The sequence below is a fragment of the Coregonus lavaretus genome (assembly GCF_964263955.1).
Source record: "Coregonus lavaretus genome assembly, contig: HAP1_SCAFFOLD_166, whole genome shotgun sequence".
Lineage (NCBI taxonomy): Eukaryota > Metazoa > Chordata > Actinopteri > Salmoniformes > Salmonidae > Coregonus > Coregonus lavaretus.
This window is the reverse complement of record NW_028161624.1, coordinates 450,167-472,630: the sequence shown is the minus strand read 5'-3', so window position 1 is coordinate 472,630 and position 22,464 is coordinate 450,167. Positions and strand designations below refer to the sequence as shown.

At 43.8% G+C, this 22,464-nt stretch overlaps 1 protein-coding gene across 1 annotated transcript in view; it reads left to right on the top strand.

Moving 5' to 3' along the window:
• Positions 1-1,691: 1,691 nt before the first annotated feature.
• LOC311120320 (serine/threonine-protein phosphatase 6 regulatory ankyrin repeat subunit A-like) overlaps positions 1,692-22,464 on the top strand; it is a gene marked incomplete at its 5' end in the record, with an annotated part of 42,398 nt that continues 21,625 nt past the window's right edge. The window contains 8 exons of the mRNA XM_084194942.1: positions 1,692-1,779; positions 2,260-2,402; positions 2,638-2,850; positions 3,238-3,316; positions 3,506-3,620; positions 3,889-4,035; positions 5,469-5,537; positions 5,871-6,011. Of these exons, the coding sequence (XP_084051068.1) occupies positions 1,692-1,779; positions 2,260-2,402; positions 2,638-2,850; positions 3,238-3,316; positions 3,506-3,620; positions 3,889-4,035; positions 5,469-5,537; positions 5,871-6,011 (995 nt within the window). The remainder of the gene's footprint in view (positions 1,780-2,259; positions 2,403-2,637; positions 2,851-3,237; positions 3,317-3,505; positions 3,621-3,888; positions 4,036-5,468; positions 5,538-5,870; positions 6,012-22,464) is intronic.

Below are 22,464 nucleotides of genomic sequence, written 5' to 3'. Positions count from 1 at the left end.
TTGGCCGCCATTCCTTCCAGTTCTCTGCTGCCAATGACTGGAACGAATTGCAAAAATCTCTGAAGCTGGAGACTCTTATCTCCCTCACTAACTTTAAGCATCAGTTGTCAGAGCACCTTACCGATCACTGCACCTGTACACAGCCCATCTGAAATTAGGCCACCCAACTACCTCATCCCTATATTGTTATTTATTTTGCTCTTTTGCACCCCGGTATCTCTATTTGCACATAATCTCTTGCACATCTAGCATTCCAGTGTTAATACTATTGTAATTATTTTGCACTATAGCCTATTTATTGCCTTACCTCCATAACTTGCTACATTTGCACACACTGTATATATATTTTCTGTTGTATTTTTGACTTTATGTTTTTTTACCCCATATGTAACTCTGTGTTGTTTTTATCGCACTGCTTTGCTTTATCTTGGCCAGGTCGCAGTTGTAAATGAGAACTTGTTCTCAACTGGCTTACCTGGTTAAATAAAGGTGAAAACAAAAAACAAAACAAAAATATGTTTGCAAATGTGATGATGCATGGAATGCTTGATATTTTTCATGGAGAAAATTAGCTTCCCCAAAATTGAGAGCAAGACTGGCCTAAACGCGCTAATGTTTTCCTTTGCTAATGTCCGTCCCGCCCCCCTGTCAGCTGTCAGTTTTGTCGATGACCACGTACATAAGACACGCCAATCACCGACACCTGAAGTTCCATGACCATCACAGCCCTAGTTGTATGCTTGAGTTTGTTCAGAGGAGGCTTTGAATAAAATCCGATCTGAGTGTGAAATGCCTTACTGAGGGTAAATGGAAGCTCCTCTTGTGCCCGGCTCAGCCTTATACAGTTTAAGGTACTTTACCGTATCCATTTCAGTAAGGCCAGATTGTCCAAATTCTACCCAAATATTGATGGTACATGTGACAGGTGTAAAAGCTCCTTGGTGGACTTGACCCACATGTTCTGGTCCTGTCCCCGTCTGGCAGATTATTTGTCCACTATTTAAAACCCTTTCTGAAGCATTTGATATAAAGTTGCAGCCTAGTGCAGAAATTGCTATTTTTGGAGTACCAAACAACAATCCTTCTCTGACCAATAGACAGCTAGATGCCATTGCCTTTGCCTCCCTGTTAGCCCGCAGAAGGATTTTATTGGATTGGAAATCTATCAATCCTCCCTTAGCCTCTCTTTGGCTCGAAGATCTGAAGCTGTTCCTAAAATGAGAAAAAATGAAGTTACCATTCGAGGGTCAACCAACTCATTTTATTCCTCCTGGGACCCGATGATATCCTATTTTGAACAGCTCCAAACACTTCCTCCAAATTTGTACTCTTGGCCCCACCTTGAGATTACTGCTATATAGGCCTATAAAATCACTTAATCACCTGAAATTGTTAGGCTATTACATTTTTGCTTGAAGTAACGTTGTTGTATACTTTTGTTTTGTTTTCTGACATGTAAGTCAATTACTTTCCCTTTCTTTTTAAATGTGTTTGGAGGCATTCTGGGGAGAGGGGGAGGTCAAAGGGGGACTAAAAGGGGAGAAATGTACCATGTCTTTACATGTTATCTTTCATTCATTGTGAATACAAAATATATTTTTTAAAGGGGAGGCTTTGAAGCCAGATTTAGCGGATTTTGCTGTTTAGTTTTCCTCAACCTGTGTTTTGTTTCGCTCTCCTCTCCCTGTTAGATGGTGAGGCTGCTTCTCTCCAGAGGAGCCAACATTAATGCCTTTGACAAGAAGGATCGCCGAGCAATCCACTGGGCTGCTTACATGGGTGATGAGTTTACCACATCATTTACATTCTGACTAATGTCCTTTATACCAATGAATGAATGAATGAATGGACTGTGTGTTAGTCTCACAGCTCAGCTGTATGAGCCACGTCTAGTGTGTTATTATGTCAGAATCATGTACTTAGTAGGTTGATTAGATGTTTTCAGTTGTACTAACATGATGTAGGTGTTGCTTATGGTGCTGTGTACCACTGTAAACTAATCTATCTCTCCCTCTCTCTGCCTATCTCTCTGTGTTTGTATCTCTGTTTCTCTCTTAACCCCCTTACTATCTCCCTCCCTCTCTCTCTCTCTCTCTCTCTCTCTCTCTCTCTCTCTCTCTCTCTCTCTCTCTCTCTCTCTCTCTCTCTCTCTCTCTCTCTCTCTCTCTCTCTCTCTCTCTCTCTCTCTCTCTCTCTCTCTCTCTCTCTCTCTCTCTCTCTCTCTCTCTATTTATCCCTCCCCCTCTCTCTCTACCATAGGGCACATTGAGGTGGTGAAACTTCTGGCCTCTCATGGATCAGAGGTGTCCTGTAAAGACAAGAAGGCCTACACCCCTCTCCACTCTGCAGCCTCCAGTGGAATGATCAGTGTGGTCAAGTACCTCCTGGACCTTGGAGTGGATGTGAGTCAACACGCATTCAAATGTGTAGTCACTGTTCAATTACAACTCAATGAAAATACAGAGCTCTAGTGGGTTGGCGAATGATTTCCTTTCAAGTAATGAAGAGATGGAGGTTGGAGCCAGTGTTTTGGGCCAGGGGGTTTTCAGAACCAAGTGACCTGATCAGGAATGTATTGTTTTGTTCCCCCCCCCCCCCTCTCTCTCTCCACTCTTTTCCCTCCCTTGCTCCCTCCAGATAAATGAGCCCAATGGTTACGGTAACACCCCCCTCCACGTGGCATGCTACAACGGGCAGGACGTGGTGGTGAATGAGCTGATCGAGTGTGGCGCCAACGTGAACCAGGTGAACGAGAAGGGTTTCGCCCCACTCCACTTCACGGCCGCCTCGTGCCATGGGGCGCTCTGCTTGGAGCTGCTGGTGGGCAACGGGGCCCTCGTCAACATCAAGGTGAGGAGACCGGATGACCAACACTGTGTCTGAACTAAATAACACCCTATTCCCTATGTAGTGCACTACTTTTGACCAGGGGCCCATAGAGCAAGGAGCCGTGGTGGCACTGCCTGTGTCCCAAATGGCACCCTGTTCCCTTTATAAGTACACTACTTTGGTTCAAAAAGTAGTTCACTATGAAGAGAATAGGGTGCCATTTGGGACGCACACACTGACGCAGCACATGGCTTAGTATTTGGCCCTGGTCTACATTCAAATACCAATGGAATAGGCCTAACAATGCAAACTAAATGCAATCAAGCGCTCCTCCAATACGTGTTTGATTTTGCCTGTGGTCAGCAGCACAGACTGCCGTGTGAACCATCTTTGTCTTTCTATCTGCAGAGTAAAGATGGAAAGACCCCCCTCCACATGACGGCCATCCACGGACGCTTCTCCAGATCTCAAGCCATCATCCAGAATGGTGAGTCGCTGTGAATGCTCTCAACTGAATATATATGAACCAGTAGGCTCTTCAGCATTGTCTTTAGTCTTCAAACCATGATTCACTGGCACAGAGCAATGTTACTTGCAATGTGGTTGAACATAATGCTTCATGATGCCTCTTGGGTCAAGTGGTTGACGTGTGTGTGTGTGTGTGTGTGTTCTGTAGGTGCTGAGATCGACTGTGAAGATAAGAATGGAAACACACCCCTGCACATCTCTGCTCGCTACGGCCACGAGTTACTCATCAATACACTCATCACGAACGGAGCTGACACAGCCAAGTGAGAACACACACAGTTTCCAGCAATAATGCAACATGCATCTGCAATTCTGTCATTGACCGAATAGCCGCTTGGAGACTATGCTCAACACATTGTGGTGTGTGGGGGGTTGATAGACAGGGCATTGCAGCATGCTGATGTGTTGATCTGCTGTGGGGTTTAATGAGGACTGTGATGTGGTGCTGTTTCCAATCTTAGCTGAATGAACTGTAAGTCGCTCTGGATAAGAGTGTCTGCTTAAAGTCTAAAATGTAAAAATGTGTTGCAGGCGAGGCGTCCATGGGATGTTCCCCCTCCACCTGGCTGCTCTCAGTGGGTTCTCTGACTGCTGTCGGAAGCTCCTCTCATCAGGCTTTGATATAGACACCCCTGACGACTTTGGAAGGACCTGTTTACATGCTGCAGCAGCTGGAGGGTGAGTGGACTGGTCCAGGCTTTACACCAAGGAATATTTAGTTCATGAACTGGAAAGCCACCAGAAAGAACAAACACATATTCACACTCTTACATTTCACATGGTTTAGCAGTATTGTTTAGAGTTATTTAAAAAATCGTATAGATCATTAGTGCGGTATCATTTCTGTATAATGTGGTTCCATGCCATGGTGGTATTGACTTGAGCTCTGGTCTAAATTGTCTTTATATCTTCTTGAAAGAGAAGCCTGCAAACTGCTCTTGCTAGTATCACTTTTTATTATTGCTTTTAGTAGCATTATAAAAACAGTGATACTAGCAAGAGCAGTGTACGGGTTTCTCTTTTCTTTCAGGTTCTCATTGTTACCATCCACCTGATAGCTCAGATGAACGAGAGCCTTTCTGAACTTGATATCTTGTTACCATCCACCTGATAGCTCAGATGTACGAGAGCCTTTCTGAACTTGATATCTTTTTACCATCCACCTGATAGCTCAGATGAACGAGAGCCTTTCTGAACTTGATATCTTGTTACCGTCCACCTGATAGCTCAGATGAACGAGAGCCTTTCTGAACTTGATATCTTGTTACCATCCACCTGATAGCTCAGATGTACGAGAGCCTTTCTGAACTTGATATCTTGTTACCATCCACCTGATAGCTCAGATGTACGAGAGCCTTTCTGAACTTGATATCTTGTTACCATCCACCTGATAGCTCAGATGTACGATAGCCTTTCTGAACTTGATATCTTGTTACCATCCACCTGATAGCTCAGATGTACGAGAGCCTTTCTAGACTTGATATCTTGTTACCATCCACCTGATAGCTCAGATGTACGAGAGCCTTTCTGAGCTTGATATCTTGTTACCATCCACCTGATAGCTCAGATGTACGAGAGCCTTTCTGAACTTGATATCTTTTTACCATCCACCTGATAGCTCAGATGAACGAGAGCCTTTCTGAACTTGATATCTTGTTACCGTCCACCTGATAGCTCAGATGAACGAGAGCCTTTCTGAACTTGATATCTTGTTACCATCCACCTGATAGCTCAGATGTACGAGAGCCTTTCTGAACTAGATATCTTGTTACCATCCACCTGATAGCTCAGATGTACGAGAGCCTTTCTGAACTTGATATCTTGTTACCATCCACCTGATAGCTCAGATGTACGAGAGCCTTTCTGAACTTGATATCTTGTTACCATCCACCTGATAGCTCAGATGTACGAGAGCCTTTCTGAACTTGATATCTTGTTACCATCCACCTGATAGCTCAGATGTACGATAGCCTTTCTGAACTTGATATCTTGTTACCATCCACCTGATAGCTCAGATGTACGAGAGCCTTTCTGAACTTGATATCTTGTTACCATCCACCTGATAGCTCAGATGTACGAGAGCCTTTCTGAACTTGATATCTTGTTACCAGGAACCTGGACTGTCTGAATCTGCTGCTCAACACAGGGGCAGACTTCAACAGAAAGGACAGCTTCGGAAGGTCTGTCTGTGGCATCAAATAACTTTCATATGTGATCTTTATGATAATGGGGAATATAGTATAGGGGCATATAGGAATTATTATGGGGAAGATTGGGCGGCAGGTAGCCTAGCGGTTAAGAGCGTTGGGTCAGTAACCGAAAGGTTGCTGGTTCGAATCCCCTAGCCGACTAGGTGAAAAATCTATGTGCCCTGCAGAAAGGCACTTAACCCTAATTGCTCCTGTAAGTCGCACTGGATAAGAGTGTCTGCTAAATGTAAAATGTAAATGTTTTACAGCTCCAATAAGCTGTTTCTGTTGTTGATGTTGAATGGTTTCTGTGCGTTCTTCTAGGAGTCCTCTGCATTATGCGGCAGCCAATTGTAACTACCAGTGTCTGTTTGCCTTGGTGGGGTCTGGGGCCAGTGTGAACGATCTGGATAAAAGGGGTTGCACCCCGCTCCACTACGCTGCTGCCTCCGACACAGACGGAAAGTACGTCTCACACCTCTCTTACTGTTGTGTGTGTTGTGGTGCCATGACCTTTCACATTTCACTGTAGTCTGGAGAGTATGTTGTGGTGCCATGACCTTTCACATTTCATTGTAGTCTGGAGAGTATGTTGTGGTGCCATGACCTTTCACATTTCACTGTAGTCTGGAGAGTATGTTGTGGTGCCATGACCTTTCACATTTCATTGTAGTCTAGAGTATGTTGTTGGTCGTGTTTGAATACATACTAGTGTTAAAATCTGCAGTGTGAAAGCTTGGCCACGTCTCCTTTGGGAAAGTGTCTCTGCTTGCTTATCTGTCTGTCTTGATGTTGGTATAATGATTAGTGAACTCTTGACCTCTGACCTCTAGGTGTCTGGAATATTTGCTGTGAAACGACGCTAACCCAGGGATCAGGGACAATCAGGGCTACAACGCAGTCCATTACGCGTCTGCGTAACAGGAAGTGGCGTTTCCTACCGAAAATGCATAAGTTTCCAAAGATCATGATTAAGGTAGGGTGCTCTGTGTTTTGAGATTACCTCTGTAAGGCAGGGCTGAAATTTACCCTACAGATTCACTACACCCCTATTGTCTCTCAGCATTAGAACAATACTGTTGTCATTGTCTTTAGGAGGTTGAGTGAGGACGCTGTAATGCAATCCTAATACACATGGGAGAGAGTCAATGGCTATGTCCCAAATGGCACCCTATTCCCTATATAGTGCACTACTTTTTACCAGCGCTCTATGGGCCCTTTTCAAAAGTAGTGCCTTATGTAGCGAATAGGGTGCCTTTTGGGATGCACACTCTGTATTTTACACAGGCTCAGTTGTCCTGATGTGTTTTGTCAACAGCTGTTCAAGACAAAAGGGGAACCGAAGAGCCACCCTAAACAGGATGCACTGCCTACCAAACGTCTCAGAGAGACTCATATTTCTCAGGGTAAGTGATAAGCATCGATAATGTCATATTGATGTATCACCCTATGACAAGCTTGTTAAAACAGTGACAACAGATACAGGCAGACGGACGGGCAGGCAGACAGACAGACAGACAGGCAGGCAGGCAGGCAGGCAGGCAGGCAGGCAGGCAGGCAGGCAGACGGACAGGCAGGCAGACGGACAGACACAAACACACACATTCATTTTCTGATTATGAAATGTTCTTATGACAGATGCTGAGTGTGAGGTTCCAGAGGTTCCATCCACTTCCCCTCCCAAGGAGGACCTGACAACCACACCGGCCCCTGCTCCCCAGGAGTCCCAGTCCCGTAAACGCCCACTCATAGTCAGGGTGTTACACGCTCTCTCCAGAGCCATCTCCAAACCATTCAGAGGAGCTTCTGGGAAGAAGAATTAGCCAAATGCCTGATTTTATTAATATTATATTTTAATCAGAGCCTTTATTTAATAAAACATTACTGCATTGATTTCTGTCTATAGTAGTCTTCATGTATGTGCAAGATAACGGTAAAGTACTTCAAACCACATAGTCAAAAGTATTCATAGTGAAGTACCGTTTATGATTATTGATTGTGGAAATACACATAATACAGAAAAGTTGTTGTCACATACAAAGACAGACATAAAGGAGAACTCCGTAGACCAGTCACATTCTCAAGCCATAACTAAATCCATGAATGGATCTCCTATAAGATGACAGGAGAACATTTGTAACACTTTCTATGAATCCAGGCTCTGTCGCAGCCGGCCGCGACCGGGAGACTCATGGGCGACGCACAATTGGCCCAGCGTCGTCCAGGGTAGGGGAGGGAATGGCCGGCAGGGATGTAGCTCAGTTGATAGAGCATGGCGTTTGCAAGCAAAACCTCAAGACTTCCTTAGTATTTGATTTTGTGCACCAGCTGTTGTTTACAAATATACACAGACCGCCACCCCTTGTCTTACCGGAGTCAGCCGCTCTTTCCTGCCGATGTAGCGTATATCCCGTCAGCTGTATGTTGTCCATGTCGTCCTTCAGCCACGACTTGGTGAAACATAAGATATTACAGTTTTTAATGTCCCGTTGGTAGGATAACCGTAATCGTAGGTCTTCTAATTTATTTTCAAATGATTGAACATTGGCTAATAGGATTGATTGAAGAGGCAGTTTACTTGCTCGCCGTCGGATTCTTACAAGGCACCCTGACCTACGTCCACGATATCTCCGTCTCTTTCTCCTGCGAATGACGGGGATTTGGTCCTTGTCGGGTGTCTGTAGGATATCCTTCGCGTCCGACTCGTTGAAGAAAAAATCTTCGTCCAATATGAGGTGAGTAATCGCTATCCTGATATCCAGAAGCTCTTTCTGGTTATAAGAGACGATGACAGAAACATTATGTACAGAATAAATTACAAATAACGCGAAAAAACACACATTATAGTACAATTGGTTAGAGGGCTGTAAAACGGCAGCCATCTTCTCCGGCGCCATCTCCCCAGATGCCTTTAAACAGCTTGGAAAATCACCCCCACAGCATGATGCTGCCACCCCCGTGCTTCACGGTTGGGAGGGTGATCTTCGACTTGCAAGCAACCCCCTTTTTCCTCCAAACATAACAATGGTCATTATGGCCAAACAGTTCTATTTTTGTTTCATCAGACCAGAGGACATTTCTCCAAAAAGTACGATCTTTGTCCCCATATGCAGTTGCAAACCGTAGTCTGGCTTTTCTATGGCGGTTTTGGAGCAGTGCCTTCTTCCTTGCTGATTGACCTTTCAGTACCTTTTGTACCTGTTTCCTCCAGCATCTTCACAAGGTCCTTTACTGTTGTTCTGGGATTTATTTGCATTTTTCGCACCAAAGTACGTTCATCTCTAGGAGACAGAACGCGTCTCCTTCCTGAGCGGTATGACGGCTGCGTGGTCCCATGGTGTTTATACTTACGTACTATTGTTTGTACAGATGAACGTGGTACCTTCAGATGTTTGGAAATTGCTCCCAAGGATGAACCATACTTGTGTACGTCTACACATTTTTTTTTTGAGGTCTTGGCTGATTTCTTTTGATTTTCCCATGATGTCAAGCAAAGTGGCACAGAGTTTGAAGGTAGGCCTGGAAATATATCCACAGGTACACCTCCAATTGACTCAAACAATGTCAATTAGCCTATCAGAAGCGTCTAAAGCCATTTTCTGGAATTTTCCAAGCTGTTTAAAGGCACAATCAACTTAGTGTATGTAAACTTCTGACCAACTGGAATTGTGATACAGTGAATTATAAGTGAAATAATCAGTCTGTAAACAATTGTTGGAAAAATTACTTGTGTCATGCACAAATTAGATGTCCTAACCGACTTGCCAAAACTATAGTTTGTTAACATGACATTTGTGGAGTTGTTGAAAAACGAGTTTTAATGACTCCAACCTAAGTGTATGTCAACTTCCGACTTCAACTGTATGTCTCCTTTACTATGTGACTAGCTCTCAGCACGTCTCAGATATCACTGGGGTAATAGAATAGGACTACACTACAAAAAGACTGAAAAGGAAATTGAAAGTGATGTCAGACAGATGACAGGAGGGATATTGTAAAGACATCAGCTCTGGGATACAAAGTCTCATCTTCTCAGAACTGGAGTCATAATATTTCACTTTACTGCTGAGGGTGCAGAGTGTTAAACACACACACGGACGGGCGGACGGACGGACGGACGGGCGGACGGACGGCTATGATGACACACCAAATGATGACCACCAGTCAGAGACCACTATGATGACACAACAAATGATGACCACCAATCAGAGACCTCTAAAATGACACACCAAATGATGACCACCAATCACAGACCACTATGATGACACACCAAATGATGACCACCAATCAGAGACCACTATGATGACACACCAAATGATGACCACCAGTCAGACACCACTATGATGACACACCAAATGATGACCACCAATCAGAGACCACTATGATGACACACCAAATGATGACCACCAATCAGAGACCACTATGATGACACACCAAATGATGACCACCAATCAGAGACCACTATGATGACACACCAAATGATGACCACCAATCAGAGACCACTATGATGACACACCAAATGATGACCACCAATCAGAGACCACTATGATGACACACCAAATGATGACCACCAATCAGAGACCACTATGATAACACACCAAATGCGTTTGATGGATCCTTTTTGTGTTCTTCTAATGCCTCTTAAGGGGACAGTAATCAAAATGTAACTGAAAGTAATCAGATTACATTACTGAGTTTGGGTAATCCAAAAGTTACGTTACTGATTACAATTTTGGACAGGCAACAAGTAACTGACATCATCTTCTGCACATCTATCACTCCAGTGTTAATACTAAATTGTAATTATTTTGCACTATGGCCTATTTATTGCCTTACCTCCATAACTTACTACATTTGCACACACTGTATATAGATTTTCTATTGTGTTATTGACTGTACATTTTGTTTATCCCATATGTAACTCTGTGTTGTTGTTGTTTTTATCGCACTGCTTTGCTTTATCTTGGCCAGGTCGCAGTTGTAAATGAGAACTTGTTCTCAACTGGCTTACCTGGTTAAATAAAGGTGAAATAAAACAAAAAAAAACTGTAACACACACTATATTACAAACAAACACGATGAAACACTGCCACCTAGTGCTCATTAAACAGTTTAGCGGTATGAACAGACGCACTCTTGAACCATTCTATTGTCTGGTATGGACTTTAATCTATGGATTAATCTAAAATCCAAAATCAATGTGTAATCTATGGATAAAGATCAAGTTTGAGTAAGATAGTATCTCTCTCTCTCTCTCTCTCTCTCTCTCTCTCTCTCTCTCACTCTCTCACTCTCTCTCTCTCCAGTCTATCTCTCTCCAGTCTATCTCTCTCCAGTCTCTAGAGAGAGAGAGAGAGAGAGACTGGAGAGATAGAGACTGGAGAGAGAGACAGAGAGAGAGAGAGAAAAAGAGAGAGAGAAAAATAGAGAGAGAGAGAGAGATGGCGAGAGAGAGAGAAAGAGAGAGAGAGAAAGAGAGAGAGAGATGGCGATTGAGAGAGAGAGAGAGAGAGAGAGAGAGAGAGAGAGAGAGAGGAGAGGGAGAGAGAGAGAGAGAGAGAGATGGCAAGAGAGAGAGAGAGAGAGAGAGAGAGACTGGAGAGATAGAGACTGGAGAGAGAGACAGAGAGAGAGAGAGAAAAAGAGAGAGAGAAAAAGAGAGAGAGAGAGAGATGGCGAGAGAGAGAGAGAGAGAAAGAGAGAGAGAAAGAGAGAGAGAGATGGCGATTGAGAGAGAGAGAGAGAGAGAGAGAGAGAGAGAGGGAGAGGGAGAGAGAGAGAGAGAGAGAGAGAGAGAGAGAGAGAGATGGCAAGAGAGAGAGAGAGAGAGAGAGAGAGAGAGAGAGATACTATTCAAAAAATTTCAAATAGAGCAGCAGCTAATGAAAAAATGAGTTTTTAGAGTGAAGTACATCGGAAAAAAACCAAAAGAAAACTGCAAGACTGAATAAGAGACAAAACAAGCAACAAACAAAGAAGAAAGGCTTTTGAAAAAGTAACTATTTTTCATAAAACTGTACAGTTATCTTAGCTAGCTGAATTGTTTACCAGTTGCTAAGCAGTTGCTAGGGACTCTCCTGGAAGAAGCTAGCTAGCTAACAAAGACTATCTAGTTAACTGAAGAAAAGAAAGACAAAATAAGACAAAATAAGGACAGAAGACAAATGACATCAAAGTAAAACAGTCCTCTAAAAGACACAAGAGAGAATAATACAAGAAACAACGCTTCTATTGCAACATTGTGTGAAATTGTTTACCCACCAGACATCCAGACGGAGAAAGCTAAGAAAAGTTTCAAAGGTTTGATGATGGAACAGAACCATGAATGCCTGTTTGCAGATCTTACCAGTTGCAAAACAAGAGCAAATGTAATATTTAATACCAAACAAGGGCACATATGAAAAAGGGTTATTTGCAACAATTTCCCTTTCTCAAAAAAGAGAGGCATCAGCCAAGGATGTCAGATCAGCATTTTTGAAGAAGCTGACAAGAGCAACACGTATTAAACAGTAAACTTATATAATAATGGAACTGTATTGATACAAGGCAATGATTCAAGCCTCCAGGATTTTTAGAATATGTTTGCTACCCTAAAAGCAGAAGCTAAACTCATCTCAGAAACTGAGGAAAAAGTCAATGAGGGAGATGGAGAAAAGCAGGCCCCAACGGTCTCTGTGACACAGCAAGAAGCCCTCAGTGTCCCTCTACCTACCTCACCTGCAGCAGACAAAGCCAAGGACATGCCTACGACACCAAGAACACCTGCTATGCAATGTTTCCACAACACCCTCTCTCTAATTGAAGCAGAGGTCATATAATTCAAAGAGAGGGAGGAGGACACTGTCCAGAAACTAAAAGAAGAGATGAAACAGTTCAATCAGACAAATGATGACCTCAGAGACCATCTGAGCACAACAAGAAAGGAGCTAGAACAAAGAGAGAGGTACATTGAGACCCTCAACCAGCAGCTAGTCAATATGTCCTCTGCATCTAGAGAACATGTCCACCAGCCTGGTACAACACAAGCAGAACCTGAGACCAGCATGGCCTCCACCACACAGCCTGATGACACTGCACCCGCCTACCAGTCTGCTCCAGTCCAGATCAGCCAACCAGCATCCCACTCTGCTCTAGCCCAGGTCAGCCTACCTGCTTCCCAGTCTGCTCCAGCACAGTGTGCTCCAACCCAGGTCAGCCAACCAGCAAACCAGTCTGCTCCAACCCAGGTCAGCCAACCAGCCACCCAGTCTGCTCCAGCCCAGGTCAGCCAACCAGCCTCCCAGTCTGCTCCAGCCCAGGTCAGAATACCAGTCTCCCAGTCTGCTCCAGCCCAGGTCAGAATACCAGTCTCCCAGTCTGCTCCACCCAGACAGTCACCCACAACTGCAATCCTTATTGATTCAAATGGGAAGTTCTTAGTCCAGGAAAGATTATTCCCTAGACACCAGGTGTATAAGTTCTGGTGTCCTACAACTGAGAGTGCAATGCAGCTACTCAGTCAGACCAGGATTGACACCCCCGACAACGTCATCATCCACACTTCCCAGGAAAGTTGATCGAAAAAATAAATCAACAGATCACTGTGGACTGTGCCTCACTGCTCAACGGCTCACCACCCCACTCTGACATGTGAACATTTATACGATAATGTACATCTTGATCAGGACAGTATCAGAACCTTTGCCAAGGACCTAAAGGATGCAACACTTGGCAGGGACCCACACACCCATCACCTCAGCAACAGAGCCCCCCCCCCTCCCCCCCCCCACTCCCCCCGCCCCACCTTCTGAAACAACAGTACCCCCACCATCCCCAAGAGAGAATAGCCAGACACGGCTTATTACAGCACAGCTCTACAAGACCAGGCCCAACACAGCACAGATTTACCAGACCAGACCCGCCTCAGGACAGCACGACCAGACCCGTCCCATCACAACACAGCTCTACTAGACCTGGCCCATCACAACACAGCTCTACTAGACCCGGCCCATCACAACACAGCTCTACTAGACCTGGCCCATCACAACACAGCACTGCCCACTACTCCAGGGTCGGGCAGAACACTGTCCTTCAGAGAAGTACACCACATGATGCAGTCCACACCATGTATCATTCAGATCATCAGCCTACATATGCTGAGGTAACCTCTGGCAAAAGACACCTAGAACTATCAGAGATTGGAGAGGTGCGCCAACTACTGCATCTAATATGCAGACTACTGGGATAAACAGACCCTTTCATTCACACGCACGCACACACGCACACACACAGACACAGGGTTGCAGATTGCTTTGTACTTATTTTTTGGGCCATTCTTATTAATTTGTTTACAACTATCCTTTATTTTAATGCCACTGGTATTTTAATAATAGTGATGTGTAATGGTGTGTGTGTGTGTATGTGTATATGTATGTATATATGTGTATGTGTATATATGTATGTATATATATATGTGTATGTGTATATGTATGTATGTACAGTGGGGAAAAAAAGTATTTAGTCAGCCACCAATTGTGCAAGTTCTCCCACTTAAAAAGATGAGAGAGGCCTGTAATTTTCATCATAGGTACACGTCAACTATGACAGACAAAATTAGAAAAAAAATCCAGAAAATCACATTGTAGGATTTTTAATGAATTTATTTGCAAATTATGGTGGAAAATAAGTATTTGGTCAATAACAAAAGTTTCTCAATACTTTGTTATATACCCTTTGTTGGCAATGACACAGGTCAAACGTTTTCTGTAAGTCTTCACAAGGTTTTCACACACTGTTGCTGGTATTTTGGCCCATTCCTCCATGCAGATCTCCTCTAGAGCAGTGATGTTTTGGGGCTGTCGCTGGGCAACACGGACTTTCAACTCCCTCCAAAGATTTTCTATGGGGTTGAGATCTGGAGACTGGCTAGGCCACTCCAGGACCTTGAAATGCTTCTTACGAACCCACTCCTTCGTTGCCCAGGCGGTGTGTTTGGGATCATTGTCATGCTGAAAGACCCAGCCACGTTTCATCTTCAATGCCCTTGCTGATGGAAGGAGGTTTTCACTCAAAATCTCACGATACATGGCCCCATTCATTCTTTCCTTTACACGGATCAGTCGTCCTGGTCCCTTTGCAGAAAAACAGCCCCAAAGCATGATGTTTCCACCCCCATGCTTCACAGTAGGTATGGTGTTCTTTGGATGCAACTCAGCATTCTTTGTCCTCCAAACACGACGAGTTGAGTTTTTACCAAAAAGTTATATTTTGGTTTCATCTGACCATATGACATTCTCCCAATCCTCTTCTGGATCATCCAAATGCACTCTAGCAAACTTCAGACGGGCCTGGATATGTACTGGCTTAAGCAGGGGGACACATCTCGCACTGCAGGATTTGAGTCCCTGGCGGCGTAGTGTGTTACTGATGGTAGGCTTTGTTACTTTGGTCCCAGCTCTCTGCAGGTCATTCACTAGGTCCCCCCGTGTGGTTCTGGGATTTTTGCTCACCGTTCTTGTGATCATTTTGACCCCACGGGGTGAGATCTTGCGTGGAGCCCCATATCGAGGGAGATTATCAGTGGTCTTGTATGTCTTCCATTTCCTAATAATTGCTCCCACAGTTGATTTCTTCAAACCAAGCTGCTTACCTATTGCAGATTCAGTCTTCCCAGCCTGGTGCAGGTCTACAATTTTGTTTCTGGTGTCCTTTGACAGCTCTTTGGTCTTGGCCATAGTGGAGTTTGGAGTGTGACTGTTTGAGGTTGTGGACAGGTGTCTTTTATACTGATAACAAGTTCAAACAGGTTCCATTAATACAGGTAACGAGTGGAGGACAGAGGAGCCTTAGTTAGTTAATCATTAGTCTAACAGTTGTTTTTCATTTTATTGTTTTCATTTATTTTATTTCTCACATTAAACAGACATTTGAGAAGGATTTGAGAAGCGAATTGCTTGCAGTTGTACCGACACACAGACACACTAAAGCTGTACAGTGTAGTTAGAAAAGTCAGTTTACATTATTTGCAGATGTGTTCCCTTTTATTTACAAATCGAAAAATGTAACATTTGAAATGAATGTGACAGAACAGTTAAGCCAAGAGTTCCTGTGGGAGTCTTCTCCTTCAGTCTTTTTGCCTCCTATGCCTCGTTTCCCATTAGATGGGATTTTCCCAATGCCAACTTCACCTGAGACAGCCACTATCCAGTGTCATGTGTTGCTGAATTACAGATCTCGCTATCCCAATGTCGCTGCTGTCCATGGTGCTGAAATATCCAATCTCGAGCTATTTGCATACATAGGACCATCCACACTTGACACCACACACACAAGTTAATGCTTTTTCTCTCACACACTTTTGAACATTGCACAACCTGCAACAAGACACTGAAACAACACTTAATTTCAAGTTTGTTTTTTTCTGAATAAGATGAAATCAATGTGTGGAAGGAGATTGGACAATGTATAGGCATTCCCTATAGCTGTTTTTGACTGGAGCATGATCCGATTGCTTTGTTTGAGCCAGAATGGAAATTTGGTCTGAGAAACGACGCCCATTTTAGCATGACTATTTCAGACAAAATTAACTTTATGTTATATGTAAAAATATAAATAAGGCAATGTTTATATGTCACGCCCTGGCTCTGGGGACTATGTTATGTTGAGCCAGGGTGTGTAAGTCTATGTTTGTATATCTATGTTGGCCTGAGTGACTCCCAATCAGAGGCAACGAGTGTCAGCTGGTTGTCTCTGACTGGGAGCCATATTTAACTATCGGTCTTTTCACTTTGTGTTGTGGTTTCTTGTTCCGTTAAGGTTTGTTCGTGTTGTAACCTTAGACGTCACGCATCGTTGGTTATTGTTTTGATCGTGTTGATCAGTTAATAAATATATATTATGTTCACCTTCAACGCTGCGCATTGGTCCTCTCTCGTAGACGAGCGTGACATTATATGACCCCCTTTCAAACAGTCACTTATTTATCACTTTCTTGCAGATATACAGTGCATTCAGAAAGTATTCATACCCCTTAACTTATTCCACATGTTGCTTTCTTACAGCCTGAATTCAAAATGGATTCAATTATAACATTTTCTCTCACGCAGCTACACACAATACCCCATAATGACAAATTGAAAACACGCTTTTGAAATTTTTGCAAATGTATTGGAAATTACATACAGAAATATCTCATTTACATAAGTATTCCCACCCCTGAGTCGATTAAAGCTGTGTCTTACTTGATAAATCTCCAAGAGCTTTGCACAACTGGATTGTAAAATATATGCATTATACAATATATAGACAGACATTTTTTTTTTGCCATAGGTTTTCAAGCCGAATTAAGTCAAAACTGTAACTAAGCCACTCAGAAACATTCAATGTCGTCTTGGTAAGCAACTCCAGTGAATATTTGGCCTTGTGTTTTAGGTTATTGTCCTGCTGAAGAGGGAATTTGTCTCCCAGTGTCTGTTGGAAAGCAGACTGAACCAGGTTTTCCTCTAGGAATCTGCCTGTACTTAGCTCTATGCCGTTTATTTTTATCCTAAAAAAGTATCTAGTCCTTGCCAATGACATGCATACCCATAACATGATGCAGCCACCACCATGCTTGGAAATATGAAGAGTGGTACTCAGTGATGTGTTGTGTTGGATTTGCCCCAAACATTAGGCTTTGTATTCAGGGCATTAAGTTCATTTCTTTGCCACATTATTTGCAGTTTTACTTTAGTGCCTTATTGCAAACACAATGCATGTACAGGTTTCCTTCTTTTACATTTACATTTTAGTCATTTAGCAGACGCTCTTATCCAGAGCGACTTACAGTTAGTGAGTGCATACTCTGTCAATTAGGTTAGTATTGTGGAGTAACTACAATGTTGATGATTCATCCTCAGTTTTCTCCTATCAAAGCATTAAACTTTCTAACTGTTTTAAAGTCACAATTGGCCTCATGGTGAAATCCCTGAGCGTTTTCCTTCCTCTCTGGCAGCTGAGTTAGGATGGACACCTGTATTTTTGTGGTGACTGGGTGTATTGATACACCATCCAAAGCATAATTAATAACTTCACCATGCTCAAAGGAATATTCAATGTCTGCTTTATTTGTACCCATCTACCAAAAGGTGCCCTTCTTTGCGAGGCATTGGAAAACCTCCCTGGTCTTCATGGTTGAATCTATGTTTGAAATTCACTGCTCGACTGAGGGACCTAATAGATAATTGCATGTGTGGGGTACAGAGATTATGTATTCGTTCAAAAATCACTATTATTGCACACATAGTGAGTACATCTAACTGATTATGTGACTTGTTAAGCACATTTTTACTCCTGAGCTTATTTACACTTGCCATAACAAAGGGGTTGAAAACAAATTGATTAGATTACTAGATACTAGACTCTGTCAATATGTTTTTGGAAGTGGCTCTGCATTTCTTGCATACATATCATATTTATGTAAGGATTATGATGACTTTCTAAAAGGACAAAGCTGTTTATGTGTGTTCCCTTGTCTCCACTGTCACCACATCCCTCGATGCGTGCAAACAGAGCATCTATATCAGGGATGGGCAACTCCAGTCCTCGGGACCTGATTGGTGTTACACTTTTTCCCCAGCCCCAGCTAACACGTTTGACTCTAATAATCAAGTGCTCATGGGTTTCAGTTTAGAATGCAATAAGTTTAATCATCTGTGTTTGCTAGGGATGGGGAAAAAGTGTGACACCCCTCCGACCCCCAAGGACTGGAATTGTCCATCCCTGATCTATATGGTAGGACCAGTACCAGACCTGAATGAATGTGTCTGTTTTGAATATTCACGGAGACAGAATGATGTGGTTGATAGCAGAGACGTCATGCCCAAAGGGGGCACAGGGTCACTTGCCCCCTCAGATTTGTGATGTTTAAATTTGTCTTGTTATATTTTCTCTGTCATACTACTAACCATGAAGTTGGCTTTAGCTAGCCCAGATAGGATCCCAATCTCCCAACCTAATAACTACACTGAACAAAAATATAAACGCAACATGTAAAGTGTTGGTCCCAAAATCCCAGAAATGTTCCATTTGCACAAAAAGCTTATTTCTCTCAAATTGTGTACACACATTTGTTTACATCCCTGTAAGCAAGCATTTCTCCTTTGCCAAGATAATCCATCCACCTGACAAATATGGCATATCAAGAAGCTGATTAATCAGCATGATAATTACACAGGTGCACCTTGTGCTGAGGACAATAAAATGCCACTCTAAAATGTGCAGTTTTGTCACACAACACAATGCACAGAAATTTCAAGTTTTGAGGCAGCGTGCAATTGGCTTACAGACTGCAGGAATGTCCACCAGAGCTGTTGCCAGATACGTTTATGTTAATTTCTCAACCATAAGCCAAGGCGGCTTTAGAGAATTTGGCAGTACTTCTAACTGGCCTCACGACTTCAGACCACTTGTAAAGCAGCATATGGGCGAGCTGTTGGCTGATGTCAACGTTGTGAATGCCCCATGGTGGCATTGGGGTTATGGTATGGGCAGGCATAAGCTACGGACAATGAACACAATTGCATTTTATCGATGACAATTTGAATGCACAGAGATACCGTGGGATAGTGTACGTGCACAAAGTGAGTTTGTAACATGTATATCATTCTTGCTTGTTGTTCTTTATAGTTACTACCATTGCCTATTGTAAGTTGCCTCTCTGTGTTTTACTGTGTTGTGTAATACTCCGCAGGTAGCATTATGCCATTAATACAGCCCTTCCTTTGTTAATAGCGTTGTTGCTCTACTTGTGCTATCAGTTATTGTGCATATTCATTACCCCTGTTATCTGTCCATTACAGGACCACTATCATTCCACTACCTTTCCATGTCCATTTCATCCGTTTGTGTCAATAAAGTATCCTTGGATGTAACTCTGAGGTTGCCTTATTCCCCTCTTACCGAGGGAGGTGAAAGCGCAACCTGGTCTCAAAACATTTCAAGGCAAAGGGTGGCTACTTTGAAGAATCTCAAATCTGAAATATATTTTGATATGTGTAACACGTTTTTGGTTACTACATGATGCCATATGTGTTATTTAATAGTTTTGAAGACTTCACTATTATTCTACAATGTAGAAAATACACAAGACACAGAGGAGGAGAAACTATCCAACACCCTGGGAGAGAGAACGAGTGACCTCAGTCGAACTCATAGCCAGAAAGATGGGTTAGATACAGGAGAGGAGGAGGTTACCCCGGATGCCATCACCCCTGCTCCTGTGATCAGGCCAACGGGCAGGCGGAGCGAGAGGTCATAGTGATAGTGATTCACACCCAGAGAGAGACAGACAACCCATACAACCTCTTGGCTGAGATTAACCACACAGAGGTAGAGGTAGAGGGCCTTCAGGGCAAGCCAGTCAGTCTGCCTGCTCTGATCCTCAAGTCAATTGTATTTAAATTCATATTCATTAAAGATTTTTAGTCAAGACTTGAAAAGTGCCATTTATTTCAAATGATAATTATTCAGTGTCTGCAACCCTCAAGAACCAGGGTGAGTCTGGGTCCCCCTTTAACTGGGCAAACACAACTTGCATATCGTCATAGACTAGGCGGAAACGTTCATCTTTTAACTTTGCTTAAATAAAACAATGCATTTTTCATAGTGAGCAAGAGTTTTCTATGATGATTAAAGTTTTTTGGTCGCGCCCTCCACTTTTTTTGTCAAATAATACATCTAAAAAAAATGTAATAAGTTAATTATTAAAAGCATTAAAATTGGGATTGGGATGTTTCCCACTTATTTATACAACCTACTCCACAAAGTTTAGAGAAATGTTCTGAAATTAATTAAGAATTAAACAGAAGAAAATCAGAATTGAAGGCAACTATAATGCAAAGAATTTAATGGTCTATGGTTCAATCCTGTTTCTGGTCTAATGAATAATTAATATTGTTCCTCCTCTTCCTTGTGGCAAGCGCAGCAGCACACTGCCCTCCAAAGCCTGCAAAAAAAACGCCGGACTGCCCCTTTCCTCGCCCTGCATGGAACATCCAGGGTCACCTCCTTGGTGACGTGTGGGGTGACGTCCAGGGTGACCACAGCAACATCCTCTGGAAAGGGACAAAAGTGGGGCAGAATGTAAATAAATGCAAACCGTAGGTTCTAAACACTGGCCAGTTGAATGGGATCTTTTATTTCAGCTCATGAAACATGGGACCAACACTTTACATGTTATCATGATGAACGGCACCTGTCAGAGTGCTTTCTATAAGTCTTACTCACCTGCTTGGATGTCAGATGGCAGAGTGGCGTAGACGGCCACCATGAGAGGCTTTTCTTCAGGTGTGACGTCCGCAACCTCCAAGAGTGCAGAAGCAGGGTATTTATCTGTGTTAGGGGTGAGGTCCAAAACCTCCAGCTGAGAACAAGCCGGATCTGCCTCTGTGTTAGGGGTGATGTCCACAACCTTCAGGTGGGTAGAAGCCGGGTCTGCCTCTGTGTAAGGGGTGATGTCCACAACTTCCAAGTGGGACGAGACGGGTTCTGCCTCTGTGTTAGGTGTGACGAATACAATCTCCAAGTGGGAAGAGACGGGTTCTGCCTCTTTGTTAGGGGTGATTTCCACAACCTCCAGGTGAGAAGAAGCCGGGTCTACCTCTGTATTAGGGGTGATGTCCACAACCTTACGGTGGGAAGAAGCCGGGTCTGCCTCTATGTTAGGGGTGATTTCCACAACTTCCAGCTGGGAATAAGCCGGGTCTGCCTCTGTGTTAAAGGTTATGTCCACAACAACTAGGTGGAAAGAAGCCGGGTCTGCCTCTGTGTTAGGGGTGATGTCCACAAGCTCCAGGTGGGAAGAAGCAGGATCTGCCTCTGTGTTTGGGATGATGTCCACAAGCTCCAGGTGGGAAGAAGCCAGGTCTGCATCTGTGTTAGGGGTGGTTTCCACAACCTCCTGATAGGAAGAAGCCGGGTCTAACTCTGTGTTAGGGGTGAGGACCACAAACTTCAGGTGGGTAGAAGCCTTCTTAGCCTCTGTGTTAGGGGTGATGTCCACAAGCTCCAAGTGGAAAGCAGCCAGGTCTGCCTCTGTGTTAGGGATGATTTCCATAACCTCCTGGTGGGAAGAAGATGGGTCTGCCTCTGTGTTAGGGGTGATGTCCACAAGCTCCTGGTGGGAAGAAGCCAGGTGTGCCTCTTTGTTAGGAGTGATGTCCACAACCTCCAGTTGGGAAGAAGCAAGGTGTGCCTCTTTGTTAGGGGTGATGTCCACAACCTCCAGGTGAGAAGAAGCCGGGTCTGCCTCTGTGTTTGAGGTGATGTCCACAACCTCCAGGTGGGAAGATGCTGGGTCTGCCTCTGAGTTATGGGAGATGTCAACAACCATACGGTGGGAAGAAGCCGGGTCTGCCTCTGTGTTTGGGGTGATGTCCACAAGCTCCAGGTGGGAAGAAGCCGGGTCTGTCTCTGTGTTAGGGGTGGTTTCCACAACCTCCTGATAGGAAGAAGCCGGGTCTAACTCTGTGTTAGGGGTGATGACCACAAACTTCAGGTGGGTAGAAGCCGTCTCAGCCTCTGTGTTAGGGGTGATGTCCACAAGCTCCAGGTGGGAAGAAGCCAGGTGTGCCTCTTTGTTAGGGGTGATGTCCACAACCTCCAGCTGAGAAGAAGCCGGGTCTGCCTCTGTGTTATGGGTGATGTCCACAACCTCCAGGTTGGAAGAAGCAGGGTCTGACTCTGTGTTAGGGGTGATGTCCACAACCAATGGGTGGGAAGAAGCTGGGTCTGCCTCTGTGTTATGGGGGATTTCCACAACCTCCAGGTGGGAAGAATCCTGGTCTGCATCTGTGTTTGGGGTGACAATTAAAATCCTGATTGGCTTTACTACTACAAGGCACCAGGATGTCATGACAAAAGGCATATGTCAGAGTGTTCTCTATGAGTGCTACTCACCTGC